This window comes from Carcharhinus amblyrhynchos, chromosome 3, assembly GCF_965287045.1.
Source record: "Carcharhinus amblyrhynchos chromosome 3, sCarAmb.v2.hapA, whole genome shotgun sequence".
Classification (NCBI taxonomy): Eukaryota; Metazoa; Chordata; class Chondrichthyes; order Carcharhiniformes; family Carcharhinidae; genus Carcharhinus; species Carcharhinus amblyrhynchos.
In genome coordinates, this window is record NC_137326.1 from 13,825,817 (window position 1) to 13,845,815 (window position 19,999).

General features: G+C 42.3%; 1 protein-coding gene across 1 annotated transcript in view; it reads right to left on the reverse strand.

Annotated features, from left to right (window-relative positions):
- Positions 1-19,999, reverse strand: part of celsr3 (cadherin, EGF LAG seven-pass G-type receptor 3) — a 241,665-nt gene that overhangs the window by 40,898 nt on the left and 180,768 nt on the right. The window contains exons 25-29 of the mRNA XM_080186571.1: positions 16,563-16,689; positions 14,825-15,031; positions 11,828-12,002; positions 8,832-8,944; positions 6,239-6,318 (exon numbers count right to left, since the gene is read on the reverse strand). Of these exons, the coding sequence (XP_080042697.1) occupies positions 6,239-6,318; positions 8,832-8,944; positions 11,828-12,002; positions 14,825-15,031; positions 16,563-16,689 (702 nt within the window). The remainder of the gene's footprint in view (positions 1-6,238; positions 6,319-8,831; positions 8,945-11,827; positions 12,003-14,824; positions 15,032-16,562; positions 16,690-19,999) is intronic.

The following is a 19,999-nucleotide window of genomic DNA, read 5'->3' on the forward strand; positions in this document are numbered from 1 at the left end:
AGACAAATGTGAGGGGATGCATCTTGGTAGACTGAACCAGGGCAGGACTTACTCAGTTAATGGTAGGGCATCAAGATAAGTTACAGAACAAAGAGATCTAGGTGTACATGTTCATAGCTCCTTGAAAGTGGAGTCACAGGTGGACAGAGTGGTGAAGGCGGCATTCGGCATGCTTGGTTTCATCAGTCAGAACACTGAATACAGGAGTTGGGATGTCTTGTTGAAGTTGTACAAAACATTAGTAAGGGCACACTTGGAATACTGTGTGCAATTCTGGTCACCCTACTGTAGAAAGGATATTATTAAACTAGAAACAGTGCAGAAAAGATTTACTAGGATGCTACTGGGATTTGATGGATTGAGTTATAAGGAGAAGCTGAATAGACTGGGACTTCTTTCTCTGGAGTGTAGGAGGCTGATGGGTGATCTTATAGAAGTCTATAAAATAATGAGGGGCATAGACAAGATAGTCAATATCTTTTCCCAAAGGTAGGGGAGTCTAAAACTAGAGGGCATAGGTTTAAGGTGAGAGGGGAGAGATACAAAAGTGTCCAGAGGGACAATTTTTTCAGACAGAGGATGGTGAGTGTTTGGAACAAACTGCCAGAGGTAGTAGTGGAGGTGGGTACAATTTTATCTTTTAAAAAGCATTTAGATAGCATGGGTAGGATGAGTATAGAGGGATATGGGCCAAATGCGGGCAATTGGGATTGGCTTAGGGGTCTTAAAAATAAAGGGCGGCATGGACAAGTTGGGCCGAAAGGACTGTTTCCATGCCATAAACCTCTATGGCTGTCCTCATAGCCAACACCCTTGAGACCAGGCAACATCCTGGTGAACCTTTTACACACGCTCTGCAAAGCATTCACGTCCTTCTGATAATGTAGTGACCAGAATTGCATGCAAAACTCCAAATGTGGCCTAACCAAGGTTTTATATAACTGCGACATGAATTGCCAACTCTTGTACTCAATGCCCCGGCTGATGAAGGCAAGCATGCTTTATGCCTTCCTAATCACCTTGGTCACCTGTGTTGCCACTTTTAGGGAACTGTGGACCTGCACAGCCAGATCAGTCTATATGTTAATGTTCCTAAGGGTACTGCTATTTACAGTACAATTCACACCTAAATTGATCTTCCAAAATGCATCACCTCGCATTTGTCCTGATTAAACACTATTTGCCATTTCTGTGCCCAAGTCACCAATCTGTCTATATCCTGTTGTATCCTCTGACAATCCTCAGCACTATCAGCAGCTCCACCAATCTTCATGTCATCCGCAAACTTACTATTCAGACCACCCACATTTTCCTCCAGGTCATTTATATATACTACAAACAATAGAGACTCCAGTAGTGGTCCCTGCAGAACATCACTAGCTACAAATCTCCAATCTGAAAAACACCCTTCCACCGTACTCTCTGTCTTCTATAACCAAGCCATCTAGCCAGTCCACCCTTAATCCCATGTGATTTTAGTTTTTGTACCAGTCTGCCATGAGGCCCTGTTAAACGCCTTACTAATGTCCATATAAAGTACATTAATAGCCCTTCCCTCATTAATTATCTTTGTCATCTTTTCAAAAAACTCAATCAAGTTGGTGAGACATGACCTTCCCCATACAAAAGTATGCTGCCTGTCACTAACTAGTCCCATTTTCTTCCAAATGTGCATATATCCTGTCCCTCAGTATTTTCTCCAAAAGCTTCCCCATCACTGATGTCAGGCTCACCGACCTATAACTTGCTGGATTATCCCTGCTTCCTTTCTTAAACAAGGGAACAATATTGGCTATTCTCCAGTCCTCTGGAACCTCACCTGTGGTCAAAGAGGGCATGAAGCTATCTGTTAAGGCTCCAGGGATTTTCCCCTTTTGCCTCGCAGTAACCTGGGCTAAGATCCATCCGGTCGTGGGGACTTGTCTACCTTAATGCAATTTAGGATACTCAACACTTCCTCCTTTTATACTGACGTTCTTAAGAGCGTTCACATACCTATCCCTGACCTCAACATCCATCATGTCCCTCTCCTTGATAAATACCAATACAAAGTACTCATTAAGGAACCACTTCCTGAGGTTCCACGCATAACTTTCCTCCATTGACCTTGAATAGGCCTACTCTTCCTCTAGCTCCTAATATATGCGTAAAAAGCCTTGGGATTCTCCTGGACCCTGTTTGCTGAAAACATTTCATTGTCTCTTTTAGCCCTCCTAATTCCATGTTTAAGTTCCTTCCTACTTTCACTGTAGCCCTCAAGAGTTTTCAGTTTTTAGATGCCTAGACCTATCGTATGCTTCTTTTTTCCTTCTGACTAAGTTTACAATTTCCCTTGTCACCCATGGTTCCCGAATCCTGCACTTTAATCAACTGGCCTTTAAAGGCTCCCATACATCAATGATGGATTTGCCTCAAATAGCCGCTCCCAATCCACATTCCCCAGTTACTATCTAATCTGGATGTAATTGTCCTTTGCCCAATTAAGCACCCTCACCCGAGGGCCATTCTTTTCCTTATCCATGACTACCGGAAATCTCATGGAATTATGGTTGCTAAACCCAAAATGCTCCCCCACTGAAAATATCAATCACCTGGTCTGACTCATTCCCCAATACCAAATCCAGTATGGCCTCTTCCCTGGTTGGATTGTCAACATAGTGTATGCAGAAGCCATTCTGGACACAATGCAGCGTGTGATAGCTAGATGTGACCAAGGAGACAAATCACATACAAGGCACTGCTGAAACAAAGATCACATCCTCAAACTCTCCAACTGCAGTGAGGCCAGCGAAAGATATTGGCCATAATAAAATATACATAAAAGTCAGCAAACCGTTTGTGAGTTACTGAGATTTTTAGACCTTGGTTTGTCCATTTCTACCAATAAGCCATCACTTCCACAACAAATCGATTAGCAAATTAGAACAACAGGAGAACAAAGGTTGTTAGAAATGTAAGAAAATGAGCAAAAATAATGATGAAGGACGGGAACGTAAGCTACGAGTTAATACAGGAAGAATAGCAGACAAACACAATCACACTGAACTAAACTCAATGAAAGAAATAATCAAATCAATACAAAACTCATATGACATCAATAGAGGAAGACAGCTGAAAATTTGTACTTTGAGTGAGTGATCATATGATTGAATAATCTTTTGTATTTTCTTCCTTCTGTTGCTCTGAATGACACAGATAACTTGGTTTGAACAAGAAGTGATTTGGCAGCCCATGCGTTTGAAATATTGTTCTCCCCCCCAACACTACAACGTTGAAGGCTCAAGTCACAGCTATTGGGAAATGAAAGCTGAAAATGTATTTTCCTGCCTGATAATTATTTAATGACTTGGTCGGAATCCCCGATGAGCTGTTTCTGACGTCTGTGTATTCTATTTGTAGCGTGTCAAACATAATTTAATTTTTAAAGGAAAAATAAATATGCAACAGTGATTAGGAGAGGGGCAAAGGAACAGAATTTCACAGAGGCTGTCTGTGAAAGCTGGTTTTCTTTTGATTCTCAAGAAAAAGGAGGTCATTTGTTGATCGTGTGATCCCAGTGCAGAGTACGGCATATATCAGAATACCACGGAGAGCAGCACACCCAATATATAATTCACCCAATTTTCTGTCCATTAAAATGAACAGATGGAAAGCTCAATGGGTTGCATAGTCGGCACACTGTCCTCTATAATCTTCTTTTCAATGCACACTTTCAGTAGGTAATTTCTGTGTTGGAAGTAGAAAATTGCTTGCATAGTTTTCTTGAAGCCTCTCAAGTCTAACTTGACAGCTGTCGCCTCTCAGCTTTGTTGGACTGGGAGCCAGATTGGGTCAGCAAACACAGCAGTAATGGATGAGCAGGTCTTGGCGTGAGTTAGGATTTTAATGACAGAGTTTCTGCTGAGTTTACAAAGGGCGGAAGATGAGAGGTCAGCCAGGACATAATTCGTAGAATAATTAGTAGAAAAATCATCGAATCCCTGCAGTGCAGGAGAGGCCACTGGACCCACCAGGTCTACACTGACTCTCTGACAGGGCATCCTACCCAGATACTCTCCCTGCTCAATGCCTGTTTGGACTGTGGGAGGAAACCAGAACACCTACAGGAAACCCATACAGGCACAGGGAGAATGTGCAAACTCCAGACAGACAGTAACCCAAGGCCGGAATCAAACCTGGGGTCCTTGGAGCTGTGAGGTAGCAGTGCTAACCACTGTGCCGCCTTAAGTCTGGAGCTAACAAAAGCATGCATGATGACTTCAGCAACAGGTGAACTGAGCAAGGGTGGATATGGCAGTTGTTAGAGCGGAAACATGAAGTTTGATGCAGTGGTCAGAGAGGTGGAGAGGGAATGGAAATTGTGGTGGATGACAAATGCAGTGGTCTACTTGACAATCAATGGGAGAAAACTGCAGCATGTCCCAGATCCAATACCAGACAAGGAAGCTGGCAACATAGAGAAGTGCAGAGGTTGAAGGAGATGGAGGTGAGGCTTTCATGGGAAATAAGAACATAAGAAATAGGAGCAGGAGTAGGCCATCTAGCCCTTCGAGCCTGCCCCGCCATTCAATAAGATCATGGCTGATCTGTCGTGGCTCAGTTCCACTTTCCCGGCCTCTCCCCATAACCCTTAATCCCCTCTCTTATCAAAAACCCATCAACCCGCGTCTTAAAAATATTTAGCGAGGCAGCCTCCACCACTTCAATGGGCAGAGAATTCCAGAGATTCACCACCCTTTGAGTGAAGAAGTTCCTCCTCAACTCCGTTCTAAACCGCCCCCCCTTTATCTTGAGGCTGTGCCCCCTAGTCCTACTGTCTTTTTTGAGCAGGAAGAGTCTCTCCACCTCTATCCTATCCATCCCATTCATCTGACACCAAGTCCTCAGATGGGTAGCATGAAACAGTACAGAGATAGATTTTGGAAGGCTTTAGAGGTAACAAGCAGGGCTGGAAGACAAGACATTATAGAAAGTTCTCTATGATTTAAATTGCAAGAGTGGAGTCAGTCAAAGCTCAATCTGCCCGATTAAAAAGTATTCTCATATCTCGGGTAATCTGTTTAATATTTCCCTCCTAGATAGGACAGGTAGATCTGGTACTTTATCTTGTCTCTTTGCGATATCACAAAGGGAAGTAGTCTGCCTGAGGGTTCTCATCATCTCTCATTTGTGGTTCAGTCTTTCCCTACATTATAACTTCTAATTTCTTTCAATTTCATCAGCATTATTGTCATTGTTCTCCTGATCTTTTCTCTCCCAGTTGTTCTTCGTCATAACTCCTCCTTATATTTCACTAAATTGAAGGCAAGACTTGTTGAATTGTCTCTCATCCTATTTGAAATCATCTTTCCCAGTTAAGAAAATGTTACTCATTGTGCTGAGTGAGTAAAATATAAGCACTGATGTATTTATCACTGTTCTAATCATTCAAACTTACTCCCTAAATGTTGGAATGAAATTCACAAACCAGAAATACGTCCCTTAACAACTATTATCTCATCAGCATTGATCTACTCATCTTTTCTTGCTGTTATACCCTTTCAGCTCAATTGAAAGCCTTTACATAGCTCAAGAAATTTGAAAGTGACTGCAGGATGGGACTATTACAAAGCTATCCACATACTTTTGTTTCGAATGACAGCAAAAAAATCATCATTTTCAGTAACACCATTATCTGGTGCTGGAAGGTACATCACTGATGAAGTCTGCAATTCCTAAATTCTTTTTTTGGACCTACGAGTAATATGCACATTTATAAGTACTCAGGGTGGAGTATGTGCATTTGAACAGCCCACTTACTTCAGCATGGAAGAAAATTCAAGGCAAATGAATAAAAGCCATTTTGAGAAAATAAAGTTAAAGTTTATTAATCATAAGTTGGCTTACATTAACACTGCAATGAAGTTACTGTGAAAATCCCCTAGTCGCCACACTCCAGTGCCTGTTGGGGTACACTGAGGGAGAATTTAATATGGCCAATTCACCTAACCTGCACATCTTTGGATTATGGGAGGAAACCCACACAGACATGGGGAGAATATGCAAATTCCACACAGACAGTGACCCAAACTGGGAATTGAACCCAGGTCCCTGGCGCTGTGAGGCAGCAGTGCTAACCACTGTGCCAATGTGCTGACCTGATGCCATCCAATGGGAACATCTACAGTAAATCTTAAAGCACTACTAAAATGGCCAAGTGTTAGTCGTTTTAGTTTACTGTGTTTAATTTACTACTCACAGGATTGATCTTTTCTTGGCTTCCTTCTGCGTTGGGGCACAGGACATTCTTGCTACCAACAAGGAGATCACAATGTTCATCTAAAAACAATAAATAGCTGAAGTGAAACTTTCAACGAAGCTCATGCGTCAAAAAGGAATCCATACATCCATTCGATGAAATGTAGAAAACGGCAATGATGACCTCAACGGGGAAAGCATTGGAGTTAGGGCAAAAAATTAACAGGAGAAAAAATGTGGGGTGGGAATGAGGGAGTTAGACTTTCCTTGCATTCAGACTCTGAAATAATGTACAGAAGCAGAGGTCTTTCAAAAAATATTATTCACAGAGAATCTTAAAAGCCATTTTCAGTTCATCAGAGAAACTGAGTGGTAATTTTTTTCCTAGTGTTTGGATCGTATCAATGGCAAGATCATCTAAAGCATCTTACAGAATGTGCACGGTAAGAAATCTCACAACACCAGGTTAAAGTCCAACAGGTTTATCTGGAATCATGAGCTTTTGGAACACTGCTACTTCATCAGATGAATGGTCACTCACCTGATGGAGGGGCAGCACTCTGAAAGCTCATGATTCCAAATAGACCTGTTGGACTTTAACCTGGTGTTGTGATGCTTCTTACTGTGCCCACCCCAGCCCAACAGCAGCATCTCCACAACGTGGCCTTATGGAATATGGCAGTCCTCAGTAGCTCATTTTCACTTGTTCATAGAATGTGAGCAAACTTGGCAAGGCCAGCAATTTTTGCCCATTCCTAGTTGCCTTTGAAAAGCTACCTTCTTGGGCCACTACAGTCCATCTAGTGTAAGTGCACCCAAAGTGCTGTAGGAATGAAATTCCAGGATTTTGACTGAGTGACATTGAAGGAAAGGTGAATTAGTGAAAGAATGTTGTGCAATCATCAGCGAACATCCTGACCTCCGACCTTATAATGGAAAGAAGGTCATTAATGAAGCAGCTAAAAATAGGTAGGCCTAGGACACTGCCCTGAGGGACATTTGCAGTGGCGAGGCTGAGATTGCAGGTATCTTCCTCTTTGTGAGGTATGATACCAATCAGGAGTGGGTTTGCCCCCAATTCCCACTGACTTTCATTTTCCTAGTGCCCCTTGACGACATACTCGGTCAATTGCCCTTGATGTCAAGAGCAGTCATTCTCAACTTTAAATTCAATACTCTTGTCCATGTTTGGACCAAGGCTGTAATAAGGTCAGGAGCTGAGAGGTCCTGGCATAACCTAAGCTGAGCGTCAAGGAGCTGGGTATTGCTGTGAAACTCCGGTTGATAGCAATGTTGACGACACCTTCCATCACTTTGCTGATGATAGAGAATAGAATGATGGGCAGTAATTTGCTGGATAATAACTGACCTGCTTTTGGATAGATGCCACTGCTGTAGCTGTACTGGAAAAGCTTGGCTTGGGGTGTTGCTAAGTCTATAGCACAAATTTTCAGCAGCAATGCTAGGATGATGTCAAGGCCCAAAGCCTTTCCATAGCTACTTCCTAACAAGATGTGGAGTGAATCGAATCGTTGAAGGCTGGCATCTGTGACATTGAGGACTAAAAGAGGCATTGGAGATGAATCATCCACTCGATACTTTCGGTATAGTTGTGATAGTTGTGAAGTCTCCTCCTGTGGTTAGTGATTAATTGTCCATCACCATTCAGGGCCGCAAAGGTCGCTTAGATCTATGTATCACATACTGCTTCTGCTATTTAGCATGCAAGTGATCCTGTGTTGTAGCTTCACAAGTTTAACATATTTTTATGATGTGGAGATGCAGGTGTTGGACTGGGGTGGGCACAGTAAGAAGTCTCACAACACTAGGTTAAAGTCCAACAGGTTTATCTGGTATTACAAGCTTTCAAAGCCCTGCTCCGAAAGACACATAATACCTGATGAAGGAGCAGTGCTCTGAAAGCTCGTGATACCAAATAAACCTGTTGGACTTTAACCTGGTGTTGTGAGACATCTCATTTTTAGGTACACCTATTGCTCTCTGCCATGCCTAACTGAATGGATCCCTTGGCTATATGTTAGTGGTAGAGTGAGGGCTATGCAGGGCCATTAGATTACACGTTATTGCTGAATAGAATTCTAATGCTGCTGATGGCCCAGTGCATGCCATGGACACACAGTTTTGAGTTGCCACGTTTGGTTTGAATCTATCCAATTCAGCAAGGTAATGGAGTCACACAACAAACTGGACGGAATCCTCAGCACGAAGCTGAGATTCTGGCTGGAATTTTACCAGCATGTCCGCCCAAGGTTCGTACGATCCCGCTCGAGGCCAACAGCGAATGCTGTTCTTAGAGCCTCGCTCGCCCCCAGAATTGGAGCAGGCGTGCCAGTAAAACTCCGGCCTCTTTCTCTACAAGGACTGTGCAATAGTTACTCCAACCAATGCTATCATTCTCAGGCACACTAGTAAACTGGTGAGAGTGGAATCAAATAGTATTTTTTCCCTTTTGTTCCCTCACCACCTATCAATGGCTCAGCCTAGCGGTTATGTCCCTTAGCACTTGACCAGCTCAGTCAAGGAAGGCACATAACTCCACGTACTCATTTCAATAAATAAGGAGTAATACTTACCAAAATAACAACAGCAATTGGTCCAGCAAAGCTCCAGATCAGCTTATCATGTACCGAGATCCAGCAGAAATCAGGATTTCCATAACCCTCTGGGTCCAGGCCAACTGCAAGTCCTGGAAAACATAATAGCAATAGATATTAAAAAATAAAAATTACTGAGCATCAAGTTTTCACAGGCAGAAGTCCATAAAATCCCCTGATGGAGAGGTGAGAGAGAAATGAAAACAAGGTCAAACTAGATTATTCTTATGTGCCTCCTAGAGATTAGATACATAGACGGATATTTAAGAGTAATTTGTCTGCCTTTCAATTGGGAAATGGGGTGATTTGGGAGAAGAAATTACTATAAAATGGAGAAACTAAGGAGAAAAATGTTCCCTCTTTGTAATTAAAATTTGAAATACAAACCAAACCATATCTGGGATTCTCAAAAACTAGAGATGCTCACGATAGAGCAAGATAATCCAGGTATTCGAAAACCTGCCATGGGAAAATAAAAATTCATAAAGAGTAAGTCTATGATTCCCGAATTTAGGGAAGCCTGGTTTATAGAAAGGCCTTGAACTCTGAGCTTGTGTTCTGCGAATGTTCAAAGGCAATGAAAGCTGTGAAGATATCACCGGGTGAAAAATGATACTCAAAATGGCAAAACTACCTTTAGTAATGAAAGAGTTCAATATTTTGACAGTTTGCCCTCTGGGGATTGAAGAGATGAATCATTAATGATTTGGAAAAACAAGCAGTTATGAGGTGGGAGAATTCAGGTGCTTGGTTCAATCTTAATTTCATGAGAAAAACAATGAAGCAGAATATTGTGGCAGCTGTGTAGCACATAACTACTCGACTCAAACAAAGCCGCAGAGCAAGTCCCAAAAGACTTAAACTTGCTTGCGCCAGTTGATGAGTTTTGTCAGCTTTCCACAATGCCTCGAGATGCATTACTGCACAGAAACATTGTTTCCTATTTGTACTCCCAAGGAAGGAGGTAGGTGAAAAGACAGGCATACATAAAACTGACTGGGGTGTCACTGAGCAAAGATGATGACTGTCGAGTCAACAACCATTAGTTGCAAGAAGAAATTTGGAGATCGGTGGCAAGAAATAAACAACTGAATTGAAGTGTGAGAACACAATGCACATTTACTTGAATCTTTTGAGCAAGATTTAATTTCCACATTGTGAAATACAAACTAAAATGAATGTTACTAACCTAAGTCTAAGTCTTGGCCCTGAGGATGCAAATTCAGTCGCAAGGTTGGGGGATAAAGGTCACAGAAGTTACATCACCTAACAAGGTCATTCAGTCCACCATGTTTGTGCTGCTCCTATCTCAACAACAGGTGTATGTTCTAAACTTCTTTCCTCCTGTCTTTTCAAGTATTAGTTTTCAAATATTTATCCCTTTGAAAAATGACGTTAGTGCATTTGTCTCAAATATGCTCTCCCAACCATCTTTGTGAAAGGGGTTCTTAAATCCCACCCTGTCTTCTGGTGATAATCCTTGGTCTATGCTCCCTTTGATCAATTTCACAATCCGGTGCAAAGAATTTAAGGAGAAAATGATCCGCCTGAAGCTTTTCACAATTTTGAAAACACTCAAACCTCCCTTTATTCTCTGTTAGCAAAAGAAGCTCCAATGTTTTAATCCTTCCTTCATAATCATAACCTCTCATTCCTGGTGCAATTCAAGAAAATCATAGCAGTACAGCTCAAATATTTTTATAATGAGGTACCAAAACAGCACACAATACTCCCAACTGTGGGGCTAACCAATGTATCATACAAATCTTGCATCACTACCCCATTTTGTATTCAATAACTCGAAGTATAACTCCCACAATTATAGAGTCATAGAGGTTTACAGCATAGAAACAGGCCCTTTGGCCCAACTTATCCGTGCTGCCCCTTTTTTCTAACAGCCCTAAGCTAGTCACGATTGTCTGCATTTGGCCCATATCCCTCTATATCCATCTTATCCATGTAACTATCTAAATGTTTTTTAAAAGACAAAATTGTACCTGCCTCTACTATTACCTCTGGCAGCTTGTTCCAGTCACTCACCATCCTCTGTGTGAAAAAACTGCCCTTCTGTATCTTTCCCCTCTCACCTTAAACATTTGCCCTCTAGTTTTAGACTCCCCTACCTTTGGGAAAATATATTGACTATCTAGCTGATCTATGCCCCTCATTATTTCACAGATCTCTATAAGATCACCCCTAAGCCTCCTACGCTCCAGAGAAAAACTTCCCAGTCTATCCAATCTCTTCTTATAACAAGTCCCAGTAGCTTTCTAATAAATCTTTTCTGCACTCTTTTTAGTGGAATAATATCCTTTCTATAATAGGGTGACCAGAACTGTATACAGTATTCCAAGTGTGGCCTTACCAATGTCTTGTACAACTTCAACAAGACGTCCCAACTGCATTTGCTTTTTTTTTACCAGAACACCTACCATTAAAGATCTTGGTTGTCTATGAGCCTGTACTCTCTCATGAACCGAGTGCAACCTTACTGACACGGCGTTGCATTGTTTAGCTTTCAGTGAGTTAGCCTTTCCACTGTAATTAGCTCACTGGATTGACCAGACATTGCCTGGATTTCAACCAGTGGGATAGCTGCACTTTGGGAACCTCCATCATGAACCTTGGTAGATGATATTTAGTCAAGGGATGGAGGGAGTTCTCAACTTATGTATTCCCAGTGGGTCCTTGTGCCATTTTACAAAAACAATCCGTCACAACAGTGTGCTTTATAAATATAAAGCAAGGCTATCTAAAAACTTGTTATTGGGGTATATCATGTCAAAACATGTAGCACTAGAGTTGTCCAATCAAGGATACAATACTTGTGAAGTGAGTGAATTTCTCCCTTTTGCTGGTGGTGCATTCTACATTTACAGAAATAGGCACAAAAATTATGCATAGTATTATCCTGGTCTGGACTGCCTACTTTCAGCTGTTTGTGTGTACACTTATACGAGCCTGCCAATGCAAACCTGTGATGATAGCGGGCACTCCCCAACCAATGGCGTAGTAGAATCTCATGGCACCATAGTTGATGTTTCTTGCTTCAGTTTGCATCCGGTAGATGTGAAGTCCCTCCACAAAGATCCAAGCAAAGGTTGCCATGAAAAAGTAGTGCAGCAAGATGGCAATCACTGTGCAGAGAAACTGTTGGAAAGAAACTCAGATAGTTGATATAGATCCTCTATTAAAGTGTCAAATTTTGGTCAAAAAAAAATGATAACTTTGCACTGTATGAATCAATAAAGATGTGCCACCTTTTTTATGGACTTCTATTACTCACGAAGGTAGGACATAAATCAAGCTGCAGTGCTTTTTTTTAGAAACACTCAATGGATCGATGTAAAAGTTGGAGGAGCAACCTATAAATGCACACTACAAACCCGTGCTTGTTGTATTTCTATCACGTTTCTTCCTATGTGCCCAAGATTCCAACTGCTTAACAGTGGGAAAACTTCCACTAAAAACTGACGTTCCTTCTTATAATAAAAGTTTCAATTACATGGAGCAAATGTCTGGCAGTTGGTTGAAGGCAGTGATTCAATCTTGTGAGGCTCTGCTGACACTCAAATATTGCTCAGGAGAGCATGTGATACCATCATTGCTCAGCTGAGTTGCTGCTCTGTAACTCAGAGATTCTCAAAAAAATTCATCTGTGGAATGTGGGCTTCATCATCCTTTCAGGACCCACTGATGCAAAAGTAAACAAGAGTTTACTTTTAAAATGCTGTTATGCAGGTAAATGTTGAAGACAACTGACGTATAGTTAGCTCTCACAAAGAGCAAATCAATAAGTGACCAGAAAGGCTTTGTGCTGGTGTTGGTTAAGGAATGATAAGACATTGACAGAATTCAATGTTTTTCTTTACAAATTTACATCTATCTACACAGTTGGAATCTCAGTGTAGTGGCCCAATTGAAAGACAACATCTGACAATGCTGTGCCAACCTGATTATGTGAAGTTTGCATCACAGCATTACTGTGATTTGTGCTAACAGCCACAATACACCAGTGCTGCAACAACGAGCGTGCAATCGAATGGAATGAATCAATTAATTACGGCAGATATTGGAACTAAAATACACATTGGGAGGGCCCTGTGAGAGTAAGTGGTTTTGCATTGCTGAACGAACAGAGCTTCATACAAGAACAATGTAAGCCTGATTCTGTTGAATAATCAGAATTTCCGTATACAAGGTAAACACTATAATAGATGAATCATGGCTATTTTTAGCATTATAAGCAGCTGTCCAATTTGTTTCTCAAAACACAGTGAACACAACAGAAAATTAAATGTGGACACTCGGAGCAATTCAAGTTGACAAAGGCATTGGCTGAAGTTAACTGACTGCATTGGCTGTAATGGCAGCATGGACACAGCTGATACTCTTGCTCGCACATTGATGCTTTTGATTAGAGTAGCTGAGCTGGAGCATGCTGAGGATCAGGAAAGTGAGAAGCTGCTTAAGTTCAGGATCAGCTGCAAAATGGCCAGATCCTTCTACAGATTCACAACACAATCTACACTTGGGTTCTAATTGGCCTCTGGGCAGAAGCCTGTCCTTGACCTTTCCTTCGCTGACTGAATCACAAGGGGTTGGGAAGGTCAGGGGCACTCAATCCCCTCGCCTTCACACCCAATCCTAAGGATATCACCACCCCGCCCCCACCCCCCCCGTTTCATATCCAATTCTAAGGATATCACCCCTAACCCCTGTATTCCCACCCAATTTTAATGATGTCCCCTTATCCTCTAAGCCCCCTCCGAGTGACAAGATTAAATGTCACGGCACAATTTTAGTAGGTAGCTTGCTGTATAGTCGGACAGAGGAGCAACAGGCAGCACCCTAAACAGCCAAACCACGAGAACAACAATTTCCTGACTCATACCTAATCCAATTCAACGCAACATTCAGCACAACTAACCTTCCTGTTCCTGCCAAATTCTGATAATAAGTAATAAAAAATGACATTTGGGCACTAATTAAATGCTAGTAAAATAGCAGCATTATTTAATTCTCCTGATGTTAACAACATGTTTGGTCACTCTGGTTAGTTTTTTTTATACAGAAAAGGATGTTCATAATGTCCAGTGTGGCCACAGATCTGGTGGGTTTGTGTAATATTTTTTATGTAGTTCTCAGGAACTAATGCAACTCTCCTGCTGATGTAGCCTCCCACTAGTTTCTTCTCTACTTCCCAGGCATGTCCTGGTTGACCTGCTCCTCTAAATCCAAGTACCGTGCTTCATTTCAACTGTTTCCTTTGAAATCTGGTACAAGGTGATAAAGGTAAAGAGAAAAAGACAAAGGAAGGGACATATTCAGAAAGACAAAAATGGTCTAGGAGGCAACTGGGGAATATGCAAAGAACAGAGGAGATGGTGAGATTTTGAAAAGGGGCCAAATGTGAAATAAAAGGGGGCAAATGTGAGATAAAAGGCTGTAGCCAAGAGAATGTACGAGAGGAAAGAAAAGAGAAAAAGAATGGAGCACAGACAATGTCAGAATGAAAGAGAAAGAATGGGAATCAGAGACAAAGCAGATTGACAATTACAGGAAGAAAAACAATTTTAAAAATTGTCCTCAAGTAATGTCACAGGAAACTAAGCAGTTTTATACAGGCTTGAGACATATACATCTACATAACTCCAAAGCATCAATATCTCTGTTTGCCAGGTGAAGATGTGGAGATGCCTGCATTGAACTGGGGTAAACACAGTAAGAAGTCTCACAACACCAGGTTAAAGTCCAACAAGTTTATTTGATAGTAAACCCACCAGCTTTCAGGGTTTGCCCCTTTGTCAGGTGAGTGGCTCACCTGATGACAGGGCAAACCTCAAAAGCTAATGGGTTTACTATCAAATAAACTTTTTGGACTTTAACCTGGTGTTGTGAGACTTCCTACTGTGCCAGGTGAAGGGCAGTGGCTGTGGGAAATAATTAGTATTAAAGGCTTCTTTTCTTACCTGATTTTCTGTTTGATTAATTCCCAAAAGAAAGACAAGCTCTGCGCAGAAGATGGCTGCGACAATGTTGCAATGGATACCACGAGTGTTAGATTTCAGTCCATTTAGACAGGTCAGGATGAAGAAAGTGAGAAGCAGGGCCACAAGAGACACACTGATAGTAGAGTAGGTAACAATTGCCAAGGTCTCAAGGTCTCCTTCCAGTTGCTACAGGGGAACATTTACAAAAAGGATGCTTACCCAATGCAAGAACATAAGGTAGTACAGTTTATAAAAATACCTTCTGTTGTTATCTTGATTGTTCTTTCCAAAGAAGCTCACTCATTTCGTACTCAGTCTTCCTAATTTATTTAATCTCTCGAATGAGATAGAAGAGTGCTCACACCTTAACTGAAATCGGCTCACTTAGAAAATCTTGGGACTTATCTTGTTTGTGTGCACTAAGGCCATATCATCCTGTCCATTTGCTCACTAGGAATGATATGAAGGCATTAGTAAATTAGAACTCTATTCTCTGGAGCTGAGGAGGATGAGAGATGGTCTCACTGAAACATACAAGATTCTAAAGGGTCTTAATAGGGTAGATGCTGAGAGATTGCTCCCGCTGGTTGAGGAATCTAAGACACAGGAGAACAGTTTTGGGATAAGGGGCTGATAATTTACAAGTGGGATAAGGAGAAATTACTTAACTCAGAATTCTGGAACTTTGGAATTGTCTGCCCATTGTTGAATGCATTTAAGACTGAGATACACCACTTGGAGAGCAAAAGTTATTTTTCACCCAAGTGTGTGGTTGACTGGGCACTGATTATTTTCCTCCATTCTATCTCAGACCATTCCAGATAACGCACGGCAGAATGGCACAGCGCCTGGGACTCGGGTTCGACACCCAGCTTGGTCACTGCCTGTGTGGAGTCTGCACATTCTTCCCATGTCTGCGTGGGTTTCCTCTGGGTGTTCCGGTTTCCTCCCACAGTCTGAAAGATGTACTGGTTAGGTGCATTGGTCACGCTGAATTCTCCCTTCACGTACCTGAACAGGCACTGGAATGTGGCCACTAGAAGATTTTTACTAACTTCATTGAAGTATTAATGTAAGCTTACTTGTGACACTAATAAACAAATTATAATGCAGCGTACATATACACTTTTATCATTGTTTGTGGGTGGCCAGGCAAACCAAGGTATGAGGCAGAATAAGCGAAACTGCCTTTCGATTTACAATGAACAAATGGTTCAGATATTCCAATTCCTTGGCCATTATAACAACTTTGTCTGAAGGTAAGTGTTTATGTTGTTTAAAAACGGCAATGCTATCAAAGTCTCTGGCTGCTGATAGCAAAGTAGGCAGCATTAATCATTCTTTCAAGCTCGCTGAATCTAAAATGCACTATCTTTAAAACATGAACTCCACATCATGGATAATAACATTACAAAGTCTTATCCTGGGGCTCAGCAGCTTTAGAAAATATTTATACTTGCAAATCTTTAATAATGTCTTCCTTGCTCTGAGCTTTCTCATTTACCTTATAGATTTCTAAAACCTAAAACCCAAGTCAGAGACCAGTTTTTTTTTGAAATCCTGGAGAGTGGGGTTGATATCTGTAGCTGGAAGTTTGTGTTCTTACAATTACCGCCCCATTGAAGAAGAACTTGGAAGATCAGTACATCGACAGAACATGCTACATCGCTGGAGCAAAGTGGCTTGAATTAATATTCAACATTTTGATAATGCTTACTTCGCGATGTGAAATATCCATTAGAACCCCAAAGATACCAAGCTGTGAACACTGACATCGAACGTGTGTGGTGTTTCGGTGAACAAGGTCACAGTCCTTTGCTGTCCAGGTGCCGGCTGGTTCAGATCTGCAAGACAATGTGACTATTAGTTAGGCAAGTCTTTGATGGTTGTTGTCAACATTGGTATTTAAAAGATCGAACTAAGTAGAGAGAGAGTGCAATAGTCCTTTTTGTTTCTCTTCCATCTGGTAATGCAAAGTGAAGGGCTGGAAAATTGAAAATGAAGTCATTTACTCACAGAGAAAGGTTTTGTTTTAAATTCGTGCAAATTTAGACCTTTGCCTTTAAAGTCCCATAACATACCAGGTGGTGAGATTGTCGTCAGTCTAGGTTTTTGTCAACGTGAGTCCTTAACCAACTGGTAGGACGGACAGCAGCCTGAGTGACTGGCCGTCTTTACCCTCATTTCCCAGGAATGATTTCCTGACCTTCACTATACATCTGACAGCATAACTGAAATCAAGCACAAGGTCCTGTGGGTGCAAAATTATCCCACTACTTGAGTCGGCAGCACAGACAGCATTCTGACAAACCAATGTGTTGAGCTTCCTTTTCTCTTCCTGGTTTCCATTAAGTGTGAACTTTCTAATTGGATCTTGTGACTTTCACTAAATAAGCACACTTGGAACATCTACTGCTCATCTGATTTCATTGGTACTTTGGCAAATCAGTGAAACTGCTGGAGAAAGTGTAACTGGTCTATCATGCCATTTCCCTGGGGCTTGCAGCAATCACACGATAGGAGATCGGGGAACACAGTGGGAATTCTACGCTCAGATGTCCAAGCATTTTGGTCTTTGGTAACAGTGCACAGCATTGATTAGGAGGATGCCATGGCAAGCTCATGATAGTCTCACAACCTAGGTGTAGTACCAGAAGAAGTTCACTGACCTTGCACAGTGAATGCATTGTCAAATCTCACATTCTATCAACTGCACCAGTAGCCTTACACACTGCTCAATGCACCAATCTCCCATTTCTCATTGACCAAACATTCTCCATCAAGTCTCACACGCACATTTCACACTTCTGACAGCGACAATTGCACTACACTCACTTACACACTTCCTTCTCTCAAGCAGGACACCACCAAAGGCAGCAGCCACTAACGACAAAGGACTCCTCCCCGCAACGAAGGAGACTGTGTTTGTAATCATCAGTATGGCTGTGACTAAGGCTATCACTATCAGTGAGGCAAAAACCATTAAGAATCACGGTATGCTCCTGCCTAATCCTTCTCATGTTCCACTTGGCTTCATTGCACATCTCGCATGCATCTCTTGCTTCTCCAGTTTCCCCTCATCATAACTCTACCCCAGTGCCTTTCTCCTTTCAGATACCCAAGAAATGCAAGCTGCTCAGGCAGTGGAATAACAGCGTAAGGTGCAGGAGGTTAAAGAGACTGATGATAATGCAGCACCATAATCTGACAATCGCAACTCAGATATGGACACTGTATTTTAGAGATTGGATTAGAGGTGGGATCTGCATGTGCTGAGAAACTGGGCAGACTGGTTTGGGGGAGGAGTGGGGTGAGGGGGAGGTGGGGAGTGAGGTAGGGAGGTGGAAACGGTCAGCAAGTGTCAGCTTGCCAAACGGTAAGTCACACATCAGCTTTGCTGCGAAAACCTCAGTTAAGAAAGCCAATGGGCAGCAAGGAGAAAAGAGCCTGTAAATGTTTGGTGCATTGAGAGACTTACCAGAAAGTCTGGAGTCATTGTTGAGGACACTGGAGGATTCCAACATCAACTTGACACTGGAGCCCATCCATAGCATGAGAATTCTTGTGGACCCAACCAACGGCTGACGTCTCAGCTTCCACTGCAGCACAAGCAGAAGCCACATAATGACTGAAGTCGTGCTGGTGCAACTTACTGCCATGCAGGCTCAGAATGTTGACTTCATTCATGGCTATGCTACCAGTGCATTAAGAGGCATGCAGGGTTCAGCCACTGATTACTCCCATCACTAGTCACTCTGTTAGTATCCTTGCTATTGCTTGCAAGGCAGCCAATCAATGCAGACTGCTGCTGCCTGTGTCAAAGTTGGGCAGTGCAAAGGCAGGTCTACATGGTCATCTGCAGTGTTGCCTGGGAAAGGTCAGATCCCTTCCACCAGCATGCTGTAGCTTCTAGGGTAGCAAAAAATACACAGAAGATAGGCATTAAAAGTATGTACAAGGCTGAGATGTTGACTTTTATATGCGATATGTGGTTTGTTAAATAAAATTGCTCTGGGACGTTTCGTTAACAGTGGGTTTTACTTCAGCATTGTAACCAAGAGGACACGGTAATGGTCAGTAAGAAAAGAAAAGCAATGTGAGGCACTGTTGCTTTATATGGAATTGGGGTTGAGGTCACCAGTATTGCAGTCAGATGAGTCGACCATAGATAGCACAGCTAGAAAGGGGCTGTCTCCTCCCTTCCTTCTCCTCCTCATCTGCTGCTCACATGTACCAGGTGGCAAGTGACATGCCCACATGATGGTAAGATTCTGCAGGATGTAGTAGAACAAGGCAAAACCTAATAGAAACACCAGCGAGTGGACCAGGCAACTGAAGCATTTCTTAAACTGGCCGGTGGTCTGCCTGATTGCAATTCATCTGATAGTATGGTTCTCACTATGTGGAGGCTGCTCACGTGTACATGAGTTATACGCTAGAGTCATGTGCCAGATGGTCAGTTGAAAGCCTTTATCACCCTTTGGGAATCATCAGTTGATATTGTGGCTAAAATACTAACGGTAGATTGCACTGATGCAGAATGAAGGCTCCGTGACTGTTGCCAGGGTGCTGGGCATTGACCTGCGGGGTGTACTGAGCACGGATAAAAACCAACTGCTCATTCAGGGAGTGGAACCTTTTGTGGTTGCAGAATGTCATTGCATTGAGATGCATTGTCTGCGAATCAATGTGTGTGCAGTCGAGGCATCCTCTATTACTGGGAAGCCTGCTAGTCTGCTGAAGCTGCAAGCTCATTCTGTCTACTTTTCTCTGAAAAGAGAGAATACTGGTATTCTCCTTCATGGCTTACAATGCGTCAACGTCCTACTTCAAGCAGCAGTGGACACTGAACTATGAAACATTAGGACAGTACCTGCTCCAGCCTGGAAGAAGTCTGGTGTGAAGTTCATGGCCACGGTCACCAGTGAGTGGCATTGCTGTTCCTCCTGGCTCATGGGCTGCAGGTAGTACCTTTGATTAGCCTTGCCTTAGTAAAACAGAGAACTCACTCCCTAAGGGCACTGGATTAATGCTCAGAACGTTTCTCCCCCTCCTTGCGCAGCTTGTAATCCTCTGAGTGGCCTCACCTCATTCTCCCTGACATGCTGCAGATCAATGGGGAAAGAAATTACAGCACTATGATTGGGAACAAAA